This window comes from Coloeus monedula (genome assembly GCF_965178545.1).
Source record: "Coloeus monedula genome assembly, chromosome: 2".
Lineage (NCBI taxonomy): Eukaryota > Metazoa > Chordata > Aves > Passeriformes > Corvidae > Coloeus > Coloeus monedula.
This window is the reverse complement of record NC_138782.1, coordinates 31201882-31225908: the sequence shown is the minus strand read 5'-3', so window position 1 is coordinate 31225908 and position 24027 is coordinate 31201882. Positions and strand designations below refer to the sequence as shown.

The 24027-nt window shown below is 36.7% G+C and overlaps 1 protein-coding gene across 2 annotated transcripts in view; it reads left to right on the top strand.

The window, feature by feature from the left end:
- The window catches only part of BABAM2 (BRISC and BRCA1 A complex member 2), a gene marked incomplete at its 5' end in the record, with an annotated part of 171954 nt that overhangs the window by 37320 nt on the left and 110607 nt on the right, over positions 1-24027 (top strand). For both annotated transcript variants that reach the window (XM_082303120.1, XM_082303121.1), the window contains 2 exons: positions 10002-10196; positions 14113-14187. In XM_082303120.1, coding sequence (XP_082159246.1) covers positions 10002-10196; positions 14113-14187 — 270 coding nt within the window. The remainder of the gene's footprint in view (positions 1-10001; positions 10197-14112; positions 14188-24027) is intronic.

Genomic DNA, 24027 nt, shown 5'->3' with positions numbered 1-24027 from the left:
CAAACTGGTAATGTACTTCTGACTATTTTTTGCTTCAGTTTTTTAATATGTAATCATACTTTACTTGAGCAATGTTTTGTTAGAAATGGTGAAAAAAGTATTATTAGAGAAACTAGCGGAAAATGAAAGGATTCTGGCCCTTATGTGTGATGTTACTGTCAAAAAACACTCTGCTTCCTTACAAGAGCTCTAGAAAGAGTCAGAAATGGCGTGTCTTGAAGGCAACAGCTTGTTAGCTTTTTAGAAACACATTTACAAGGGGCTTGAGTTTGGGTGGGGGTTTTTTTGAGAGAAAAGACTGACTCTAGGACAGTCTTCCTGAATTGAGAATACACTTAAATTCTGTGTAGTACGCCCATTGAATTCACGTTGATGTGCTATTATAATCCATTTTTCTGTAGAGGAAGTTGGTCAGTGCTTATGAATATGCAAGTAGAAAAAACTTCTAAATTAGCTGATCAGTTAGAAATGGCCATTCGGTCTAATAATGCAGTTTTGTATTTGATTTCATTCTGGACTGTGAATTCTGTTATAATTTATGACTGTACTTTTCTCCAATTAAATTAGTTCAAGTTTGGTACCCTGAAGGTTCTTTCCTTCAGAAGATATTGTTGGGGCAAAGAAATAAATGTCTCAAAAGAAATAAAAAGATAAATAAACTCAGGATGGTTTTCAAAAGATCTCTTCATTTCCCCAAATGGAAGAGGGCTGAAGATACATTTTCTTTCCTTTTTATTGGTCTAAGTTTCAGCCTATATTTGTTTCAAAACCTCTTTTTGTTTTACTCATTCTTTACATTCTTTTATGTCTGCGTTTCCTTGCTATCTTCTATTTCAGTTCCTCAGGCATATCTGCTCTTTTTTAGAGATAACTACAGAAATATAATTCAAATTTAGTCAGCATCTTGAGTCTTTTGTTTGCAGTATAAGTGTTTGTACAGTTTTACGTGAACTCTGCCATATACCCATCTTCCCAGAGATGCAGCTTTTACATTCATAAAGGAATCTAATGAGCGTTCTCATGCTGCTTTTTTGAGAAGAGATAACTAATTTGCAATAATTTTTCTGATATGGTAGAGAAGTAACCGTGATTTCCGATATCTTATGGTTTACGCAATAGTATTCTGTAAATGTTTTCTTTAGGAACTGTATTTCCAAGGTCTTATAAACTCTCTTGTAGTACAGATGTGAAAATAAAGATGCCAATACTGCTCTCACAACAGTGAGATCCATTGTGTTATACACTGATTTTAATTTGCAGGATTTTGGAAGGGGAAAAATGGTTAGAAGGAAACAGTTCTGCCTGTGCCACCCAACGATAAGTTCTCATGGGATGTAAGTGGATGCTGTCCAAAACATTAGCTGTGAAGGTTCTGCCTTTTTGCTGTAGCTAAAATTACTTGTGTCGACAGGAAAGGAAAAACCACAAGAGCCGATAAGAGTGAAAGACTTGCTATTTGAAAGGGACTCTTGAGGTAAAGCATCAACAGTGGTCTGTTCTCTGGTCCACTGAGGGTCTGAGGAGTTGAGGCCTGTTCACACTGCCATCAAGGCATGGTAAGTGAGTCTTCAGGTAAAAGATGCATGTGCCAATGTCTTGTGGGGGAATTATTCTTGTCTTCATGCTTTGTTCCTTTTACTTGCCATGTCTAGTTAAATATGTACACCTCTGGTAGCCAACTCCCAGGGGGAAAAGTGCAGTGTACTCACGTGGAGAAACTGATGATTAGGACATTGGATTCACTAACCCGGAATTTATTACGTGCTGAGGGAATTAAGAAATTCCCTCTTGGATCAGGTAAAGGTATCATCTGCTTTCTGAGAGAGCTGTGCTGAGAGGTCTGGAAAGAAACAGAACTTGCTCTAATCCCTTAGCAAAGTAGGACAAGAAATGCTTATGCATGCCAAGTCTTCAGGAGATTAATTAGATAGTAGGCAGTTGTAGCTTTTAAGGGTCTGATTATCTTCTAAGAGAGCTCTGTGGGAGAACCAGGCAGACTCTTTCAGGAAGAGTGCACAACATAAAAATGTTCTCCTGGGCTTGGCTTCACAGATTCTGGATTTCCTGAGCACCCTTAAGTTACAAAATCAGCTGTCTCTTAACTGCTCCTACAGCAGGGAATAGAAGAAATTTGTAGTAACCCTAGGAAGCTGAGTTTACTCCTTTTTTGGGTGAACGGTACTTGAGGGGCAGTGTTGCATTTATTCTAGGTGAATGCAGAAGAGTGTTCTCCATGTGTCAGATTTGCTGGGATCTCTTATAGAGTTGCTTTGGGTATTGGATCATTTATCAAGAATCACACTGTGTAGCCAGTGGAAGAAAAAAAGGAAAATAATTTCATCCAAGACATAAGATGCTTTTCTGAAAGCAGAATTAATTTCTTATTATGTTGTTTTCCTGCTCTGTATTTTCTTGCTAATTCAAGGCCTTCAGGTATTTGGGATTTCTACTAAGTGTTTATAAGCTATTCTAATTTCTGTATCCAGTTTTCACAGACTCTTGCCAAAATTAAAAATTAAAATAAATACTGACAATCCCTAGTTTTGCTTTGTGCAAATGGTTTATCCGGTGTTCACAGTAGTAGAGCACACTGTAAATTCTTTGGTTGTATTTGCAATGACAGAAGTGCTCCAGAGTTGAACTGTTTTTTAAAATGTTAAGTTTTGATGTTTGCTTGGGCCCAAAAATGATCATTTCAATAAGATCACTCCAGAAAGTTGTTCCAGTGGTGCTTTGGGGGAGAGGGATATGAAGAACCTGTGAAAACAAGATGACAAGTAGATGGCATGTAGGTTTACAGTGATTGATTTGAAGCTGCAGCCTGTAGGATGTTTAAGTGCTGGCTGCTAAGAAACTGAAGCCTTTGAAGTTGTTATAACACTCCAGCCCTGCAAATACTGTGAAAAATATCTGTTGATAGAAAGATGTGAGCATATGGTAGATAATTATCCTGTGCCTTTTTCTGTGAGCAATTTCCCTGTGGTGGCCTATGAAGAGTAGAGCAAAGAGGGGACTGAAACCAGGTATGCCAGTTTCTACACTAATGCTGTAACCACTGGACCAGTATCTCCTCTGTATTTATGTGGAGGATAAGTACTAATATCACACTGTGATCTTTGTCATTTCAGGTAAATACTTATATTGGTACTGATTTTAAGCCACTGTAGGATGCAAGTTGTGTGCATGTGGTGTGCAGAGATATAAACAAAATGCAAATCTGTACTTAACTTTATTCTTTATGATAATTCTGGATGAAAGATGCTATAGAAATGCATTACCACTGTTACGGGCTTGGGAGGTTTTGTTTACTGACATTTTCTCATGAAAGTTAATTTCTTGCTTAGAAATATAAAAGTACACTAACTTAAAATAAGATCTTGCTGTTATTTCCTGTAGTATAGCCAGGAAAAACAGTTACAATCTGTCTTCTTTAAAATCACATTCCTGGAAGATATTCTGGCAACCTGGGTATTTAAACACATTTCAAAGAAAAACAACTTCAAATCAATTAGAAATTGTTACCGTATTTCCTTTCTGATAGTGTAGAATTGTATTTTGCTGCAGACATTGCCTGGAGTTATGAAATAAGCAATAACCTGTGAAGGACTCTATGAATTAGCAGCTTTATGGAACATGAGGCCCATTGTATTGTGAAAAAAAATGGGGAGTAGGTAATCATGGACACTGTGTAGTTTGCATAGGTTCTTGATTAGCTTTTTTGGAAGGATAAAGGAAAGACTACAAAGCACAAAATGTTCCAGAACAAAATTTAAATGTGGGGTTTTTGCCAGAAGTTGAATAGTATGGCAGTTCTGGAAAGCTAAACACTGCTAATAGGCCTGAGAAGTTACTTTGCTGGGGGTTTTTCACTTGCCTCACCTGTAAGATCTCACTAGAACTGATACTGTCAGGCTGCAAATTTTCCTTGTCTCTTTTGGAAATCCAGTTGGTGTCATTGCTACTCATTTAAATGAGTTACTGTTGAAATGGCTTAAATTGCATCCTGTGGGTGGCCTTATAACAGCTCTACTATGCCTTTTATACCAACGTCAAGTGAATTCATTTTCTCAACTCTTTGGTCATGTCTGATTGTTGAAAAACCTTACCCTATCAAACTGTTCACTTACTGTGCAGCCAGCTTCTGTCAGCAGACAGGATCAGGAGACAGGGAATTCACAGATTGAATCTGCAGCCCGAAAAAATCTCTGGGGTTATACTTCTTAGTGAAAATCAATGCTCCTTGGTGCAATTATTTACCTTAGTATCTGGCAGATCATCAGAACAGATCTCCTGAATCATGTGGATTTCTCCAATGTAGACACAGTTTGATGGACACCTATGGGCTATTAATCTCTGTGTAGTAATTGAATACTATTTTTCCATTCCTACTGCCACACAACAGGAGGTAGAGGGCAAATTTAGTGAATGTACATGCTGTTGGTTAATCACTTTAAGGTCTAGATAACTGTTTTCTTGAATATCTTGTCCTGAAACTTTGTCCTATAATGAAAAAAGTCAGCCAGGAAAACTTCTGCCATGAAGGGGCATTTAACTTCCTTATGTTGAATTGCTTACTTGTGGATAGGTAAATAGTTATTGGCCATCTTCTGTATGACAGTAGCTACAACTGTGTGTGCTTGCGATGCTTGTGGAGTCTGGTGTCTATCATATGGATGTTTTCATTCCATTACTTTTTCTGAAGGCCATTTTGAATTCATTTCTGTAGATCATTTTTCATTCATTCCTAACTGGAAAAATGGGGATTACCCAGTCGTCACAGATGACATTATCAGGCTTTTGTGTTCACGAGAATATACAGTCATCTTTGGATGCTATTAAAACTGCTACTGAAACTTCTGTACTTCTTAAGATGAGGCAACAATTGATCTTTTTAGAAAATGAAAGTTACACAAGTTGCAGTATGGCAAAGCCATAAAAAATGCTGAAATTAAAAACTACAAGGTTGAAATTAAGATCTGATGCATGAAGTTGCTCCTAGTGTGTGAAGATTGTGGAGAGACATGCAAGCAGTGTCTAGACTGAAGAGAGTGGTTTAATTGAGCCTCCATCTGTGTGCTCAGAAATAACAGGTAAGTTCTTCAATGATACTCTGAAAAAATGATAACATTAAAGAAGATCCTACCCAATCTGAGTTATGCATGTAGGCCTTCGTGTGAGAGCAGCATGAATGCAGAACTAGTTGCAGATGCAGTTTGAGTTGATTTGTACTTGTATATTGTTGTACAGTGGGCCACTTTCAGTCTAACTGGCTAACTATTGAGTAACTTAGAGAGTTTGCACTGCAGAGTTCATGTAAAGGTATCTACTGGCAAACAAGGCAAGGGGTCCAAGTCTGGATTTCTTTATTTTAAATGCATTAATGATTGTTCTGTTAAATTTTATTAACTCTCTGGAAAGTCTGCAGAAATCTCATTTCAAATTAGACAGGATTTATTAAGTGAAATACGTAACTTAGTCTGTCAATACCCCAGTCACTGTGATCATTTTTTTTTCTCTATAAAATTCATTTTATTCACAGTTTTATAGCAAATTCTGGAAAAAAACCTTCTCTTTTCAGAATGCATGTGATTTTGGTAAAATGATAATGTATAGATGTGTGAGCAAGGCAGAAGATGATTTTGATATAAGCCACAGAAAGCATTAAGTCTTTTTCTATATACATAATTGCTTGTTATTTTTGTATTTGGGTTTTTCATACCTTCTTGGCTTCAGTGATCTATGTTCTTATTTCCGGGGTTTTTTTTAAAGTTGTAACAACTAAACCTCATAATCTTGAAGTTGCATCAGACCTTAATACTTACACAAGGTCTGAATTTTGTAGCAGAACTTGAAGCAATGAAACACAAACACCAGAAGCTCACACTGTTCTTCTAATGTTTTAAATCTTCTTAAATACTATCTCTTAAAAAGCTGGATTGGCTAGAGCTGGAATACAGCCTTCAGACAAACAACCAGAAAATGAAGCACACTCAGTTGCTACTCTTTTTGCTCCAGGTTTAATATTTTGCTGATTTCCAAAGTCTAATAGTGAATACAATACTGCATTGCTAAATAAAATCTTACTTAGAAGACCCTTTACCTCTAAAGAAGGTCAACTTACTGTTACACTACTCTCATCAACTAAAGTGACTAACTGTGTGTCCTCAGAAGAATCTCTATGACGCTGAAATGGTAGCAGTGTAGACACTCTAAGAGGGGTAAATTTGACAAATCAAATTCTGCCTTAGATTTCAAGAGTGTATTTTGCAGGTAGTTGTTTATTTTATCTCTGATTTCAAAAATAGAAGGAAGATTAAAGAAGGTGCTGTTTGAGAACAATATAACACCTGTTTTGTCATCCTGTTGAAATTGGATTACAGTAAAGTTGTTTAAAAGTATTTTCAGGTGAATGAACCTAGTGCTTAGGGCAAATAAGTTACACTAAGATATGTAAAAAGAAATTTCATACGTAAACATGGCATTGTATTCCGTAGTGTTTGTGTTAAAATGTATGAGTTTAGATATAAAAGTACAGCCCTTCTGCAAAGTTAACAAAATGGATGGAAATGTGGTGGCCAAATGCCAAATAACAAGCGCTACAATAATATAATTCTAAAGCTAAGAATGGTTTATATAAATCAGAACTTGTGTTTCAGAAAATTTGTGTAGTTCTTGTATGTTTATTCTTTCATCAGTGAGAATCCTTTACAATTCATGTATGTCCTGGGTGGGTAGTTGAATTGTTCTTCAGGTGATTTGTTTTTATAACCAGTTTGTACTTCAAAACTTGAGTTGCTGAATGAAAGGTGTTTAGTAAGGATCCTACAGTCAAATTGTTCATTTTAATTCCTGTAGCTTTAAGGCAATACAGAATAAACACTGTTTTGATGCAGTGTTCTTGAATTCTTTGGAAAGAGCACTACTTCAGCTCTGTACTGCACAAATGACAATGGATTTCCTCTTGCTCTTTTTTTGTTCTGTAGTGTAACGTTATTTAAAAAACAAAAGGTTCGGTTGCATTTAGGTCAGTTATTAAAATACTGTTGGTCATTTCCTTTGACAGAACATTTCTATTGTGTTATACCAATGTCATTAGGAGGAAAGGTTATTCCCACTTGTCTGGCTGATATCAATACATACTGGCATATTACATCCTCTGGCTTTCTGGAAATGCTTTATTTGAGCAGCAGCTTGGGAACAGGAAATTTAAGGTTATATGCAGTCTGGTTTCAGACTGCATGATAGAAAATGTGTTTCCTAGAAGATGCTGTCTACCTGACAAGATTTTCTCTAGTATTTTGTAGAATTGGATAAGCTCAAATGGGTTCAAGTTCAAACAAGTTTTCACTAGCTGTAGGTGGCAGACAAGGTAGAACAAGGCTCTCAGTCACTCTGTAGTACTTGAGGAACTTACATGAATTGGATTAGTATGTCTCCAGTTCACCAATTCCTCTGGAATGTAGTTTACCTTTTAAGACACGGCAATGATAATATTCCCATCTTAGAGGTGTTCCTACTGTCTGTAGGGGGGAGAAAACAGAGTACTTTTACATCAAGCCGTGGTCAAATGTGAAGTCTGTGACACTGGGTTAACTTCTAAAGGCAGAGGTTCAAGGATAGCCTTTTAGCCATGCTGGGCAACCCTTTCTACCAGAATCAGAGTGAGCATGAGGAATACAGTCCAATCCTGTAGCTGTTCATGCATTTAAAACACAGCAATACCTACTTCATGTTGCTTTCACTGACAAATTAGACTGGTATGGTTTAAGTGATGATGCTGAAAATGGGAAATTGATTTTGGTAACATCATATATATATTACTTCAGTGGGAAAAAATACTAAGTTGTGGAAAGAGAAACACTTGAGATTATTAAGCCATCATACACATACACTGAAGTCTGTATAAAACTATTCCATAGGGACATATCTAAAGTAATCAGAAATAATAAAAGTTATAACCCTTTTTGATGGAAATAGCCGCAATAGTTAGAGATCAGGCTACAAGTAAATTTCATTGTAGAGCTGAAGCATGGTGCCTGGTGAGTAACTGATTAAGCTTTCTATCTGCCTTTCCGGGGTATCAGAAGATAAAATTTGTACACAAACTCATTCATTTCTTTTCAGGCCAGAGCTGTGGAGTCTCACCTTGCTAAGATCCTGTTTCAGTTTTGAGCTTTTTTTAAACCTCTTCATAAAGCTAAAAATAGCTGAGGTTGGAAGGAGCCTTTAGATAGAGATCGCTAGCCCAGCTGCCCTGCCTGGGCAGAATCAGATAGATCAGGCTGTCCAGGTCCTTGTCCAGTCACGTTCTGAGTATGTCTTAGGACAAAGACTCAACAACTTCTTTATGCAACCTGTTCACTTTTGTTTATTACTTGTGTTTATTACTTTCTGTGTTACACAAAATATAAATTTGTTTATGAAATATCTGTAACTTAACAGGAAGAAGTAACATGCCATCCAACTACACTGAATACAAATATAGATAAGAAATTTCATTAAGCTACTATATTATATCTTCACTTAGTTGTAAAATGCAGACATCTTTGCTAGTTCTGAGTTTCTTAACTGTACAATTAATGCAATTTAAAATTCTGTTGCAGCTAGTTTATTGTCAAATGTCTGTGTGATATACAGCCTTCTAGTACCTAAATGGGCCCTCAAGAGAACTGGAAAGGGAGTTTTTACAAGAGCATGGAGTGGTGGGAGAAAGGTTAAGGGCTTTAAATTGAAATAGGGTAAATTAAAGTTAGATATAAGGAGGAAATTATTTACTGTGAAGGTGGTGAGGCACTGAACAGGTTGCACAGAGAAGTTGTGGATGCCTCATCCTTGGAAGTGTCGAAGGCCAGGTTGGAAGGTGCTTTGAGCACCCTGGTCTAGTGGAAGGTGTTCCTTCCCTGAACTACATGATCTTTAAGGTCCCTACCAACCCAAACCATTCCATGATTCTATGAAATGCAGATTAATTTTGCTTATACTCAAAGCTCACCAAAAGCCACATGACTCTGTTAACACGCTCTGAGGTTGTATCAAGAAAACCTCTTGAAGATCCAAGTGCAAAGCATATGAGCACTTAAGTACTTTCAATCAGTGCTGTCTCATGTCCTAACATCATGGACTACAGGGTGAGTCCTCATTTGCCTTTCACATAGGTCCATTTTTGGTCACGTAGATGGAGGCATGCAGCATTGGTCTTATTAGGTATGGTTTGTAACACCAAATACTGCCTGAATAAAACTTACTGTGTGTAGACGACTGGTCTAACCCAATTAAAGCAGTGATAGCATTGCTACTATGCTACTGACACAGTTTTCTTAATTGTATTATCATTTTTATTTCTGTTAGGTGTATTTCTTGAAACACAGCGAACCTGTAATAAAAATTTCTGCCAGGCATATTAAAGAGACTTTTGTGTACAGATGACATTTTTGTTAAGTGGATGAGTCAAGGTTGTTCTAGTGAAGAGACGGTTAAGGTGAAATAAATCACAAGGTCGAGGCAAGAGAAGAGAACCCGTTTGCTCTACCACTGTGAATGAAGCCATTATTTGAGATAATGGAGCAGAGCAGTTTCTGTAGTTGGTGTTAATTTACCATGTTGACTTGGGTGACTGCTTTTTGAATCAGTTATTGTGCAAGGTGGTACTTACCTAATCCTTATGTATTGCCTATCAGTTTTAATTTAATTCCAACTTTGCCAGTTCTCAGATGCAACAGTATAATTTTAGAAAATAATAGAATGGTAATTTGGGCCTATATAAGCCTGGTAGTAGCCCTGTTACCAGTTTTATGGTAGGTCTCCTATTTGACATTAAGCTTCTGCTGTTTCACCTGGTTTTCTTCCAAAGCACGGTAGAACCTTTATATTTTAATATTGTGGTTTAGCTTTGTCACAGAGGTTCCACATGCATATGTGCCTCTGGTATCAGAATGGAAGGGGGATTGCTTGTCTTTTATTCCTGTAAACAATTTTGGTCTTTGTTCTTTTCTACTCAACAGAATTTAGCTTCCTGGAATCCTTCAAACCCTGAATGCCTCCTGCTTGTTGTGAAAGAGCTTTTGCAGCAATATCACCAATTTCAGTGCAGTCGATTACGGGAGAGTTCTCGTCTCATGTTTGAGTATCAGACTTTACTTGAAGAGCCCCAGTATGGAGAAAACATGGAAATCTATGCTGGCAAAAAAAACAACTGGGTAAGCTCTTATTTCACCTAAAATGCTTTTAGCAAATACAACTCTTGCTTCGGAAAACTTAAGTTCTTCCTGTGGATCTCCATGCTTTCTGTGTCCAATGGAGAAAACTCCTGTTTGACTCCAGCTCATTTTCTATACTCCCTGTTTGGTATGTTGCTGTGTTCCATTACCTTGGTTGAACCAGATTTCTAGGTGAGAACTGGTTTTGATCCTGCTGTTCATTGTCTGGTTTATAGGTGAAAACTTTGAAACTGTTGAAAAGCCTGTGCTATGTTTAGAGGGCACAGTACAACGTTAATGTGGAAGTTTGAGTTAGCTTTGAAGATTTGAGAGGCAGAATAACCGTGTTGGTATGACACCCTGCCGGCCTACCAGCCTGTTTAGGGCTAGGATGTATTAGGGTGTGTTTCCACATTATGATTGAGTTGATTTAATTGGTAGCTGCAGTTGCCGGTATCTCTCTTGTGCTTGTGTAAGCTGAGATGAGTTGTTTCAAGAACCTAAACTGGAGAGGAGAAACTAAGCCAACTAATTTTTTGCAAGAGGAGGCAAGATGGGCTAGAGCAGTGACTTTGTAGGGACATGCTTTCATATGACAGTCAGACATTAAACAGGCTTATCTGTTTCCTGAAGCTATATCCCATATTCCCACATGGGAAATGTGCCATGCTTTATAGAAACCTCTCTGTATCTCTAAGATGTGGCCATTGGCAATGTAGGCATTTTGGTTACTGTGTGAATTGATTTTTTTTTTTTTTTATTCAATCTCTGCCACAGAGTAACCTTTGCAAAAATCAGGGGTTTTTCTGCTGGTAATATATTTCTCATGGGAAGTTTGGAGTAAGATATGTCAGGAAATATCTAATGGTGTTTTTGATGAACTTGTTTCCCTCTTGCTTTCAGAAATACCATACTCTTAAGATAAACAGGCCTTCAGAAGCACTATCTTTTAAAGTAGGTGCAGTCTGAAAATTGATGAAAATTCAGCACTCCTATTATCAAGGCCTAGAACTCAACTTTATGTCAACTTCAATCATCCTTAAGTTACAGGTGATGCAAGGATGTTTACTTTACAGCTCACACATTCATCTGGTTTTCTTTTCTTAGACAAGTCATCTAGGCTTTTTTATTTGAACCCATGTTTAATTTTCTTCATCAAAGAAATTCAGACCTCCTTTTTTTTTAATGTTTATAGATCAGAGTATTTGATTGAAATTGACTTATTCACAGATGTTTCTGTACAGTTGCTGTCTGTAGCTTGCATCACAAACAACTTGTTTTATCTCTAAATTTCACCAGACTGGTTTATTGAAGTGCAGAAGGCTTTCTGAACTGTACTGAGATTTTTATCATAGCTTTTGCCAGTTGCAAAAATTCTACTAAGACTGTAGAAAACTGGGGGTTTTCTTCCTTTTAAAGAGGAAAGACATAGCTACTCAAGTAGCTTTCGGGTCTTCTCAGTCTTCAGTAACTGAATAAAGAACTTCCTTTTCTTTCATTTTAAATGCTGTTTTAATTAAAAATATTCCAGTAAAATAAATCTTAAATACATTTTGAGTCAAATCCTTTTCATCATTGCAGAGCTATTTTAGATTTTTCCATAATGCGTGCTTTTCTCCAAGTCTTCATTCTCTCAAGAAGACTTTTGAGAGTCTTGAAGATTCTATGAACTTGCTATACATGACAGAGGCTTGTTCACTAGTGTCCTAAAACACAACTGTGAAACTAACTTGTGTGGTTCTCTTTCCTGTCCTTTACAACTGATTTGTTAGCCTCAAGGATCAGCAAAATAGGAATGTTTTTCTAAAAAAGCAGGAGATAAATGGCCTTTTATCCTCTCTGCCTAGAAGGCATGAATTGAAATTCATGTTGTTGCTGTATCTCAGGGATCAATAGTAGTTCAACAGATTTCGGAAATAATCAAGTATGAGCCTGGCACAGTGTTACGAAAGCAATCATCTTAGGTGCATGAGTTAAAAAAACTTTGAAGAGAAGGCCTGAATTCAGCACTGTGTCCCAAAATGGAGCAGAAATTTGCTCTTATACCTTTGTTCCACTATCTCCAGTTTCCTAAAGTGCAAGTCTCCAAGACATATGATGAATTGACAAACTATTTATCTAGCTTATTAGCTTCATGTTGGCGGAGTACCAGCAGATGCAGGAGACATTAAATATTTAATTGCTCAGGGCTGTGGCCAGAAATTCATCTGTCTCAACCTGATGCCTGTATCCAGCTGGTTGGGGCTGGGGTGGTGAGCACCATGGACAGGGGCTGCTCCCTGTCCAGCCAGAACACCTTTGGAAGTATTAGTTTGCAAAATAATCTTGACTGAATTACATGAAAGGTCTAGACCTTTTGGAGCAGCTGATGATCAGAGCAGCGTTGGTCAGAGGCCGTTCCTCTGTTCAGTGGCCATCCCAGTTCATCAGACTTGGTATTATACAAAAAATAATTTTCTGGATTTTATGGCAAATGTTGTATGGCATTTTTTGAAAATCCAGAAGAGAAGCACCATCTGTAATATCCGTTTCACTCTGGATAAAAAGTAAGGGCCCTGACTGTCGCTGTAGCAGTCTTCATGTTATACGTGCACAAGAAGTTGGTGATTTTTCTGCGTACATCAGTAATACCGCATCAGAAAGCTGGCATCTCTTCTCACAAGTGGTGTAATCAGGAAAGGTTTCACAGTTGGATGTTAATATGCACTCACTTTTTGTTGCATAGTGTTTCTATGTGCAATTTCTTTGCCTATCTTTTGTGACTACCAGAAACGAAGGCCAATTCTCAGCTAGCTGGTGTAAGGTTGGATTACAGCCCAATGTCACACAAACCCTTTTGGCAAATTATATAACTTGAAAGGTACCATTGGAAAGATTTCAGTTTCATTGCAGATCTTGTTTTTTCTTGTTTAGTGACTTAGAGATAGCATGAGTTATCTCTAGTTCATGCCTGGTAGATAGACCAAGAAACAAAGTGGCACTGACAAATTGGCTAGCTTGTCTCAAATTATTCCTGTTTTTTGTGCTTAATTTCATAAAATTAATGTTTAACACTTTCTTTACTGCTACTTCAACCTACCTAACAAATACAGCTGCTCTGTGGTTTGAACTAAAAAATTGAGATAACAAAAAATGAATATGAAGGAAATCAGGCAGGCATTTGTTTTTAAAAAACAGTTAACTTTGTTGCTTCATAACCAGGTGGACAAAGTCTGGTTTTAAGGAAGTGTATGAAACAGAAAGGAAATCCTTTCCATTTCCTTCCCATACACTTTATACGTAAAAAAGAGCAATGTGTATGGGATGCTTGTAAAATTCTCAGTACACGGTTGTCTAGGTGTTTAGAGTTACATAATTCTGAAAACAAATTATTTAAAACCTCCTACTTCAGCTCTTTTCCTCTAAGTTTATTCAGAGGACACTTTTGATACATGCTCATCTTTCTGAACACAAGTTCTTGTACGTATGTCTGCAGTGTTTGTAAAGATGCCTCTGTTTTATCTATATGCTCGTATCAATTTATCAGGTTTTTAGCTTTGCTTTCAGACTCTTTGCAGGTCTCGCCAGTCCTTTGTCCGGAAATGAGTACAGCCAAGATACATCTATATTTAGGGCATAACAAAATATAGTCTGATTTTTTGGTCATGCACATTGTTTTATTCTAACTACTTTTTGCTGTTGACTTACTGGCAATGATAGTTAATGTTCTTTAAAGTGTTTTTTCATATGACACTTGTGAAATCTGTAATTTTTTTTTTCCCTCTCCAGTACTTCTGTTCGGCAATTTTGTTTTAAATCTCAACCCTTCTCTTTGGTATGAGCTCTTAGTCATTTTTCTGGATAGTATTTAATCCTCAGAATGTTTGCTGTTCTGTTTTAGCTACCAGGTCTCATTAGTGTTACGTTTTTTCCACAGACTGGAGAATTCTCGGCTCGCTTCCTCTTGAAGTTGCCTGTCGATTTCAGCAATATTCCTACATACCTTCTCAAGGTAAAATGACTGTCTAAGTTGACAGTATCTGTGAGAGAATATGAATTATTGCAGTCTCCTTAGTAATTATTTTGACATTCCCACCTTTCTTCTCTCCAAGAGTTTGAAAGTTCACCATTTCTAAATCTGATTGAATTTTGTTTTGGAAAGGTGATGTTGGACATGCTGTTGTTTTGTGTGTGCCACTTTAGTGGGATCTTTTATAGGAATCTGTGGAATTTCATGACGTGTTAGTGTTTGGATTTTTAATGAACAGTCTCAGTTGTACCAGTAGTCTTGACAGTAGAAGCAGAAAATCAAACTAAATATACCATTTCTTAATAGGGAATGAAAGCAAATTCTGGTTACTTGAACTGAAAGCTTCAGTGATCACTTTGCTTCACTGTTCACAATGAACACAAATTTGACCAGATCCTTTTGAAAATAGGGCTATAAAGTATTTTTGCAAGTTGAGGAAAAAAGCACATTTATTTCTATGCTAAGAGGAGAAATAAAAACAGAAAAAGCAATTTGTGATGAACTAGCACCATGGAAGAAATTGAAATGAGTGGTTTTCACAACACAGGGTCAGTCTCTCTTTGAAGCAGCTATTGTGGAAGCCCATCATAAGGTCAATGTTCCTATATTTAGAGAATGCAGTGGGAGATTCGGTTTTCTGTCTATCATGACTGTCAGAATGAAGTGCCAGAACTTCCACTGCAGACAAGGTTTGAGTCAGTTGATGTTGCCAGCACTCATCTTTCCTTTAAACCATGTGTCTGCCTTCTTAATCAGCTATTTACTTTTAAATATTTGGAAAGAGGAACAGCTACTTAATCTTTAAAAACTGATGTGTTGAGATGAAATTGTCAGTGTGCATTCCATTACCTCCTCTTCATCTTATTGTTAGAACTGTCTTCAACTATTGTTAGATCACAATTGCAAGTGTGAGTTTTTAGTGTTTCACCAAATAAGATGTCTCAAGCTACAAACCATGAAAATAAAGGCAGGCACAACTATCTGGAATTTCTGATGGCAGTTTGAGATTGGAATCTTATGATCTTTCTACCTTCTATAGATTGTTTTCTGTTTGAGTAATGAGCTGCTTCTCAAAAGTATGCAGATACTTTCAGTTTATTCCTGTGTTCATAAGAAGCAGCTCTGCTCCCAGAGGCTGTCTTTCATTGGGCTTTTTCATCTCATTGAATGGGAATGTTTCCAGTCAGATGTAAGAGGCTTGGCTGAGGCCTTTTTGGGAAGGTTGTTGTTAAGCAGGACACAGCAACAGTTCACCTAGACTGCAGGAGATAGCCGGGATTTGTTTCTGAAAGACTCTGTGGGAAAAAGAAGACTGAGAATGTCTAATGTGAACTGTGCTGTCTGCTCCTGCCAGAACTCCCAAGTGCCGTATTTTTCAGGAAGAATTTTAAATTAATCAAGAATTTCAGGTCAAGTGCGGAAGCAATATGTTCTATAGCTTCAATTGCAGGGCTGTCTTGTACCTCTCTGTTCAGTTTCTGGGGTAACTTGGAGGTTGGAAGGTGATGCATGACTTACATAACTGTCATCATGTAGGAACCCCGTGATGGAAACAGAACCACCTGCTGTTGTTTCTGAAGAGTAATGCTTTAATGCATGACAGCATACTCCTCCTTACTGTAATTCCCAATCATGTTCACTAAACATCTTCTGTAAACAAGGTTCATATACTGTGGTCCACAATCATTAGTGCTCCACAAGTCTCTTCCTGGAGCTTTGTTCATCCTGAGTACTGAGTGATTCATTAGTCTGAAAGAAAATATGTATTTATTTTGCGTGCATATGTAGTGTGAGGTGAAGAGACATACAGAGCAGGTAGCATAATCAAAGTTTCCCAGTCCACCTTTATTTTGACATTTCAGAAGCCTTAATGTCTTAGCTTTGGGATTTTAAAATTGATGTCTTTTTGTACATAATAGCCTGATTTTTTACACCAGCGGATCCTTCTTGATGGACAATGTACTAGTGGAATCCTTAGTTTTCTTAGTCAGGCTTCTTCAGTGCAAACTGGGCAAGTTAACTGTAGTAGGAAAGTGATATGTAGTCTGAGTAGCAACAGGAGAAGAAATACTGTTTTATTCCAGAAGTATTTGTTGAGAGTAGAAAAATTGTTTGATTTAGGCTCCTGCATTGGTTATTAGAATGTGCTTTGTAGCAGGCATGGTTCTTATACCCTTGTTGCCTTTAGCTTCCTGTATTCTGAGCTAGATGAATGTCATCTCATGTGACAAGAACATAAACAACATAAAAGCAGGTAGAATCAGAACTACTCTGTTGTGGTTAAAATAATTGTGCTCTGACTGCTCCAAATTTGTAAAGCTATTGAAAAAAAAAGTTGTTTGGGGTTTTTTTTAAGCTGTCTGTGTCTTTTCTTTGGATGAGACTTTTTGGCAGAAATAGACCTTTAATGTATTGCAATAAAATAGTTTATTTCCCATCATGGCTGCCAGTTATGCTGGTTTCAATGCTACCTTCTGGATTATGGTACATGATGGATAGAGTGTCTATTGATGTAGTAGAAATAATTGTTAATATATTACCCTGAAAGGTGGAAGAACAATCAGTAATTGAAGGCTGTTAGTGTATTAACAGCTTTATGTTTTACTGCAGAATTTAATGTGTTTGAATTTTGTTCTAGTCTGTAGCCCACCTTATAGTGTGCAGTAGCTTCTCTGTAGGGATTTGCGAAGTTCAAACCTATGTTGTGCTTTCTCTAACATCCTCTTTTTTATATTTAATTAATATTACTTGTATTAAAATCTGGTGAAATACTAAAGACCATTATTTCGCCTGATCAATCACTCATAGTATCCCAGTGATTTCTAATGCTCTTCTGAAGTTTTTATTGATTTTTATGGATGTCAGTAGGTAATCACACTAAAAGCATGACTCTAAAGCTTTGTGTCATAAGCCAGTACTCAGGTTTAAGGATGTAAGCTGTGAGATCAGTATGCAATGTTATAAAATCTTTGTGGTTGTTGAGAATACACTCTGGAAATATAAGATGTTATTCTGTCATCTTTGTGGTGATAGTACTTTTCCTATAAAGAATAAAAGTTTGAAGGTGTAACATAAGTTGTATTGTTATGGACTGGAGAGGAGAATTTGCCAGGTTATTTCGAAGGTATTCAAGGCACTAAATTTAAAATTGAGTTGAAGTGTGTGTGTGTTTTAAGGGAAATAGCTGAGTATATTAAGAAGACAGAGGATAGTCAAAAGAGCAATGCAGGGTACACTGTTTCTTCCTTTGAATTCTAAAATGGTAGCAAAATTTCTTCAGTTATTCTAGTAAAACTTCTTCAGATTTTATTTAGTTGGGCACATTATACCCATTATAATGTCTGCAGCAAATAAATCTCTCTTCATAACTTCTCTTGGCATATTCCTTTACATTTGAAAGAAAAAGCATTATTGTGTATTTTCTATGCTAAAGAGCTGTTCTAAAAGAAATGTTGGCTTACACTTAAAAAGCACATCCATTATTTTTTCTTTTAGAAAGTTATACTTTAATGCAAAGGTTTTTAATTGAATGTGGACCTTTGTATCCACTTTCAAATTGTTTTCTTATGCAAATCCATTTGATATAAGTGAAAACTTTGTGTTGAAACAGCCGCAGAATCAAGCTGATGGCTCAAACTACTGCAAAGTTTATTATGATAAATCTTTCATTAACGTTCTCTTATTTGAAAAGAATGTGGCTTTGGCTCAGGAAAATCCTTGTATACTTTTCTTTTGCCTTTTTTTGCAGTTGGATTTTTAATCAGCATGTTCGTTTTGAATTAAATTATTTTCTGTTGGTTGCAGCATTTTTCATTTTCTCCACAGTATTTTATAAAGGGAAGTATTCAGTGTACATACTCATTTTGAGAGTCAGTCTCTAGTTCACATTTCTGCTTCTTTACAGAGACTTTGTACGCCGCAGTAATAGAAAAGGTAATAGGCTCAACATCTGAAATACCCCTTTCAAATTTTCATAGAATTTTTTAGGTTAGAAAAGACCTCTAAGATCATGAAGTCCAGCCATTAGCCCAGCACTGCCAAGTTCACTAATAACCCCATGTCTGTCCCTAAGTGCCCCATCTGCACATCAAATTAATGCTTCCAGAGGTGGTGACTCCAGCACTTCCCTGGGCAGCCAGTTCCAGTGCCTGATCACTTTTCCAGTGAAGAAATTTTTCCTAATATCCAACCTAAACCTCCTCTGGTGCAACTTGAGGCCATTTCCTCTTCTCCTGTTACTTGTTATCTGGGAGAAGAGGCCGACCCCCACCTTGTTACAACCTCCTTTCAGATGCTTGTAGGGGGAGATAAGGGTCCTCCTTGAGCTTCAAATCCTCCAGACTAAATAACCCAGATGCCCTATCCACTCATCCTAAGACTTGTGCTCCAGACCTTTCCCCAGCTCTTTTGCCCTTCTCTGGACACGCTCCAGCATCTCAAGGTCTTTCTTGTAGTGAGAGGCCCAGAACTGGACACAGCATTTGAGGCGTGGCCTCGCCAGTGCTGAGTACGGGGGTCAAGCACTGCCCTGGTTCTGCTGGCCACACTATTGCTGATACAACTCAGGGTGCCATTGACCTTCTTGGCTACCTGGGTACATTTGTTCTGTGTAGTTTTGTTTCATTCTTAGTAGTTTTTGTCAGCTAGGGGCACATATGTAACCATAATGACAAATCATTAAAAACCTCCAGCTCAGTAATTTGTAAATTGTACTTGATTATGTGACTGCACTATGATTGCGCAGTATTAGTGAATTTCAGAGTACGTTGCCGGTGATGCTGCTAAAAACAAGACATTTAGGTATTTTTCTTCTTATTTCCATGGGGGTTTTTTAGGTGTTGACTAAGTAAGATGTTCCCTGATCAACACCACGTTCTTGTATATACCTTTTAAAGTACTCATTTCCTATGTGTATGTACCTGCTTGTTGTTCTCTGGTGAATAGCTAAGATCAGAACTAATTTAGCTATGGTGCTGTGACCAGCAGCCTTCCAATAATTTCTCACTATTGAAGTGTAAAGGAAATACGCAACGCAGACCTGTTTCTTTTGGGGGTGCTTTTTTTTGTGATGACCATTGTATTTAGTGCATATCTTTTAGAACTGAAATAAATAACAGACATTGTCTAGACACATTGCCAGGGGCCAAACAGTTGTGTGTAAGACTGTCAATGGAAGAGGTTTATCCTCAAGTTCAAATTGAAAGATAAGAACATATTTGTGTTTTTTTCCTTACTCTGATTTCATCATTTGGAAGTCTCTTAAAAGACTTCATTGCAACTTTTGTTTACAACATAGACCAAATTCCAGGTACTGTGAAAAGGCTGCAATACTTGTCTATGTTTGAGTAATTAACTATAGTAGAGAACAAACAAAAATGTAATATGCAGGGTCAAATGAGATTTTTTTTCCAGGCCAGTTTCTTTACTGCTGTGCTTTAGCAGTTTGATTTATTTGACAGCATTTAAGGTTTGTGCTAAACTGCTGCAAATACCAAAACACAAATACACTTGTATAAAAAGTTCTACTGCTGTTTAAAAAACCTGAGCTAAATATTCTGAAAAAGAATAATATTTTCTTTTGGTCTTGAACTTCATTGATTTTGTTTGTAGCTGACTTAACTAAAACCTGATGTGTAGTGTGTTGAGGTCACAAAGTCAGTGGCAAGAACGATGTGGAGTTCAGATATGACTTGATCTTTTTGCACTAGACTCTTTTAGTCTATGCCAGGCAGCTGCCTCTCAAAGGAGCGTAGGATGTTATGCAGTATATACTAGTTGACTACCTTCCAAAACATATTTGTGTTGTATTGGATAGAATGATGGACCTGCATGCCATATAAAGCTTGTCAGGTCTGTGGTGTCTGGTGTTGTTTTACTCTTTTACCAATAGCAAAACTGGAAGTTTATGAGACTGATAGATAATCCTGAAATAATATGTAGTTCTCATGATTCACAGTACTCTGACCATGCTTTACATAGAGATCTTTTAGGCTAATTTGGATTGCTGTTAATATTATACTACTTAAGACTTTGTGACAAAGGCACAAAGTTAACTTCCTGAATTGCATTCCGTAATGAATTCCTTATTTTGAGCAAGCATTTGGAGCAAATAGTTTAAATTTTTAGAGTAGATGACAGTACAATATTCACTAGATTGATTACCATACCAGCATTAACTTACTTAAACAGAGTATTGGATCATCAAAGATTGTCTGGGGTTCTTCTGTTAATAAGGGCAAACTTTATAACACATAATTAAAATGGGCCATTGAGATTTTAGATTAGAAGTGGGTCTGTGCAAGTTAGTACTGGCAGTATTTGAAACAGCAGAGTTTGTAGCAGCTGAAGACAGTAAATTGCATGATCTAGAGGCTGGGAAAATAAATATAAGCTGTTTGCAGAAGACATTTTTCAGTAATAGATGTCATTGATGCTTGTCTCTTAGAATCTTTCATTTTAGCCAGTGCCCAGTAATCTGCAGTTTATTTTTGCTGTCCATGTTTTTCATTGAAAATATTAACAAAGTACCAATGAGGAAGTGCTCCTTTACCTCAATATGTTGGCCATTGTCAGAGTAGCAGCCGAGTGCCAGAAGCAGGCAAAACTCCAAGCAGTGGACCTTACATATTGTCTGAGGCCAAAAATAAAATGAGGAGGGAAAAAAAATGTCTTCATGTCATGAAATGTTTCTGGTAGTTTAAAAAGTTGTGGAATCAGAAAACTAGACTTTTTCGGTGCTGAAATATTTTAAGTGTCTAGGTTTTCATTATAGCTTAAAAACACAAGATCTGTCAGCTGTAAAGGTTTGGGGGTTTTGTTTTGGCTTTTTATGTTGCAAGATATTTCACTTGTCACGATAGGCAAAAGTGTAGAAGATCTTTCATATTCCACTGTATTGTGCTTCTTGGCTGGTCTTACCGTTGTAGTTGTATTATTGACCTCACAGTTTTTCAGAATAGGTGAGCTCTTGTTTTGTCACAGAATCTGCTGATTCTGGTATTGGAGAGTTAAGAGTAAAGTGATAACTGCTGTAGTTCAGTGAAGCTGCAGAAGTACTTACAGACACTATGATTTAATTAGTCATCCTTTCATGATTTTGTTCTTAATATCTTCTGCTCACAAACCAAGGGAAGCAAAGCTCTCTAAAAGTGTACTTTATGATCAAAATGTGTTACATTTGAATTCTGGAAAAAAGAAACCTCCCTTCATTCTCACTAAATTTATTAGTACAACTTTTCCAGAACAAGCTGACTTGTTTGTGGCATCTAGTCACTAAAACCACATAAAACATGTTAGTGTTAGGAGCACCTTAAGCTCCATATGCTGAAAGCCAAAAGCAATTTTTTTAAATGAGCTTTTTCTGTAATTTATTGGAAGATTTTGTTAATAAGATATGTCAACTGCAACAGCTCATTCTGCACAGCTGATGATTTTTATAGGTTATGATCTTAATATGACTCATAATCTCCAATCAACTGTATTTCTGATGACAGTTCTTTTATTTTTAAGCATTTTATTTTTATAATGCTATAGTAAAGGACCACCACATCTACTGATAAATCTTAAAACATTCATCTCAATTTCTGTGAATTCTCCTCAAATTTGGTAGAACTATTAATTTGCTATTCAGCTATGACTAGAGATGGGGGGGGGGTTCATTAATTTTCTTTAAAAAAATTAAGAAAAATAAGTTAAAAAGAGCAGCTTTTGAAAGCCTTTTTTGCATCTGGTGGGAAAGTTTATAGACACGTTATGTTGCGTGACTTGGTTCAGATTTACTGCCTTGTTAGGGCTTGTAATTTGTACTATTGCTTTACATTTGCATTTTATGTATTGCATAGGAAGAATGGAATTCAATAGCCATAAAGATAATTGCAGGTTATTACATAATGATGGTGCTTGTTTTATCTGTCGTGGTCCACCCATAGTATGTAGAACAAGCAATGTACAGTGGTCTTAAACTGGGAAGTGGATCTTGGAAATGTATGTTTTTAAAACTCTTGCATTCATTCTCCACTGCTGTTCTTCTTGAAGGAAAAAATATTTGAGAAGTTGTTGAGCATAGAATTTGAAGGTAGCAAATAATCTGTAAAACTCATGAACCAGCAAATCTGTATTTGCAGATACAGAAGTGCATAAAGCACGATGGTAGGATTTTATGAGGGATGTTTCCATGCTAAGCCTACAGCCATGAGCCATACTCATTCAAATATTGGGGTTCTTCCTAAGGCTTCAGATCAGGGCTTAAATCCTACAGCAGCTCATATGTTGAGGTTTTAAAGTAAACTTTGTTTACAAAAGTGCCAGTTGCTGTTACAAGGACTAGGTTGGTTTAATGTTCTGGGGTTCTTTTGTTCTGGCTTTCAGCTTACTAGACTATGTCTTCATAAGAAAGAATAGTACTAACATGAATGTATGTCTGTGTGGTGATTTCATATGATTCTTACTCATGCTTGGTTTGAATTCTGTGATTTGCATTGGTAGCTTTTTTTTTTGTTAAGTATACAAAATTCTTTGATGGCTGTCTGTCTTGAAATGAGGTTTTGTTTCAGGTTTTTTTAAATATATGTCAGTAAAATAACCATGTAGTGGAGTGTGTAACACTACGCATGTTTACTTGGTCTCATAGCTAAAAATAAAAATAAAAAAATTAAAGCTTTAATGTTGAATAAGTTACCCTCAGTAGTAAACATTCTGAGGTTGACTGGTTCATCACTTTTATTTTTGTCTAATTGATACTGGCAATGTCATTAATCATAATACCATAAAACATAAAGTAAAAATACAAAAAAATCTAGAATGTTCTGCTCTTTTTCTTCCGTGTTACCAAAAGAATGCACAGCATTTTGTTCACCAATTGCTAGCTAATAATGTGCCATGTTCCTATCAAGCTTTTAATTTCTATAGTAACTTCTGTTTAGAAAGGTAGTTGCTTGTACAGAAGGTGTATGTAGGTAGTTTCTATTTTAGAAGGAGACTTTAGATGGAGAAGGCTGAAGGCAAGTCTGCCTTGTCCAGCAGCATCTCAGTGAAAGAACAACAAATAAAACTTAGACCTCTTGACTCTCTATTTCTGTTTTAACAGTTTAGGTGTTCATGCTAGAACTTGTACGTCTTTCATGTGCTGGGACCTGTAATCATTGCAAACAGCACGTCCATGGGAGGGAAGGGGCAGTGGGGAGGAGCATTAGTTTGGCTTCACTGGGTGCAATAAGGTGCACTCCTTAGGCCTTAACAGGTTACCAGTGCATCAAAATTTGGGCAAAAAGATGTCCGTGAATGAAATGTTGATTTTGAGTTGCGAAATGAACTGTCTGGAGTGCACATATAATACTTAAGTATACCCATAACAGTACCAATAGGAAGTCCTTCTGGTGAAGGAAAATAGTGAACTAGAGTTAAATTGATAATGCTGTTCCATCTCTTGCCATATTTTGTCATTTTAATTATTTGCTTTTGTAGTTATCTTAAGTAATAAACTACCGAAATATATGTGCTTTTAATATATTTGAATGTGTTTATATATTCAGAGATATCAGATGTTCTGTGTTTTACTGCAACGTCTTTTCTGGTGTAGAAGAATGTTAGACAAATATGACTGATGTCTTGACTAAAACTGATGACTGACTGATGGTATGTAAATAATCAGTGATTCATTTGCAAAACCCTGAGGACAATGTGTTGGTTAACAAAGAATAAACACGCTCATTCCAAATTATTATTCTCATTGTTTAGCATTTATAATGTGTGTCCTAGATAAAATCATTAATTCTATCTCATTTCACCTAGATTCATTATTTTTTTTAAGTAATAAATCTTATT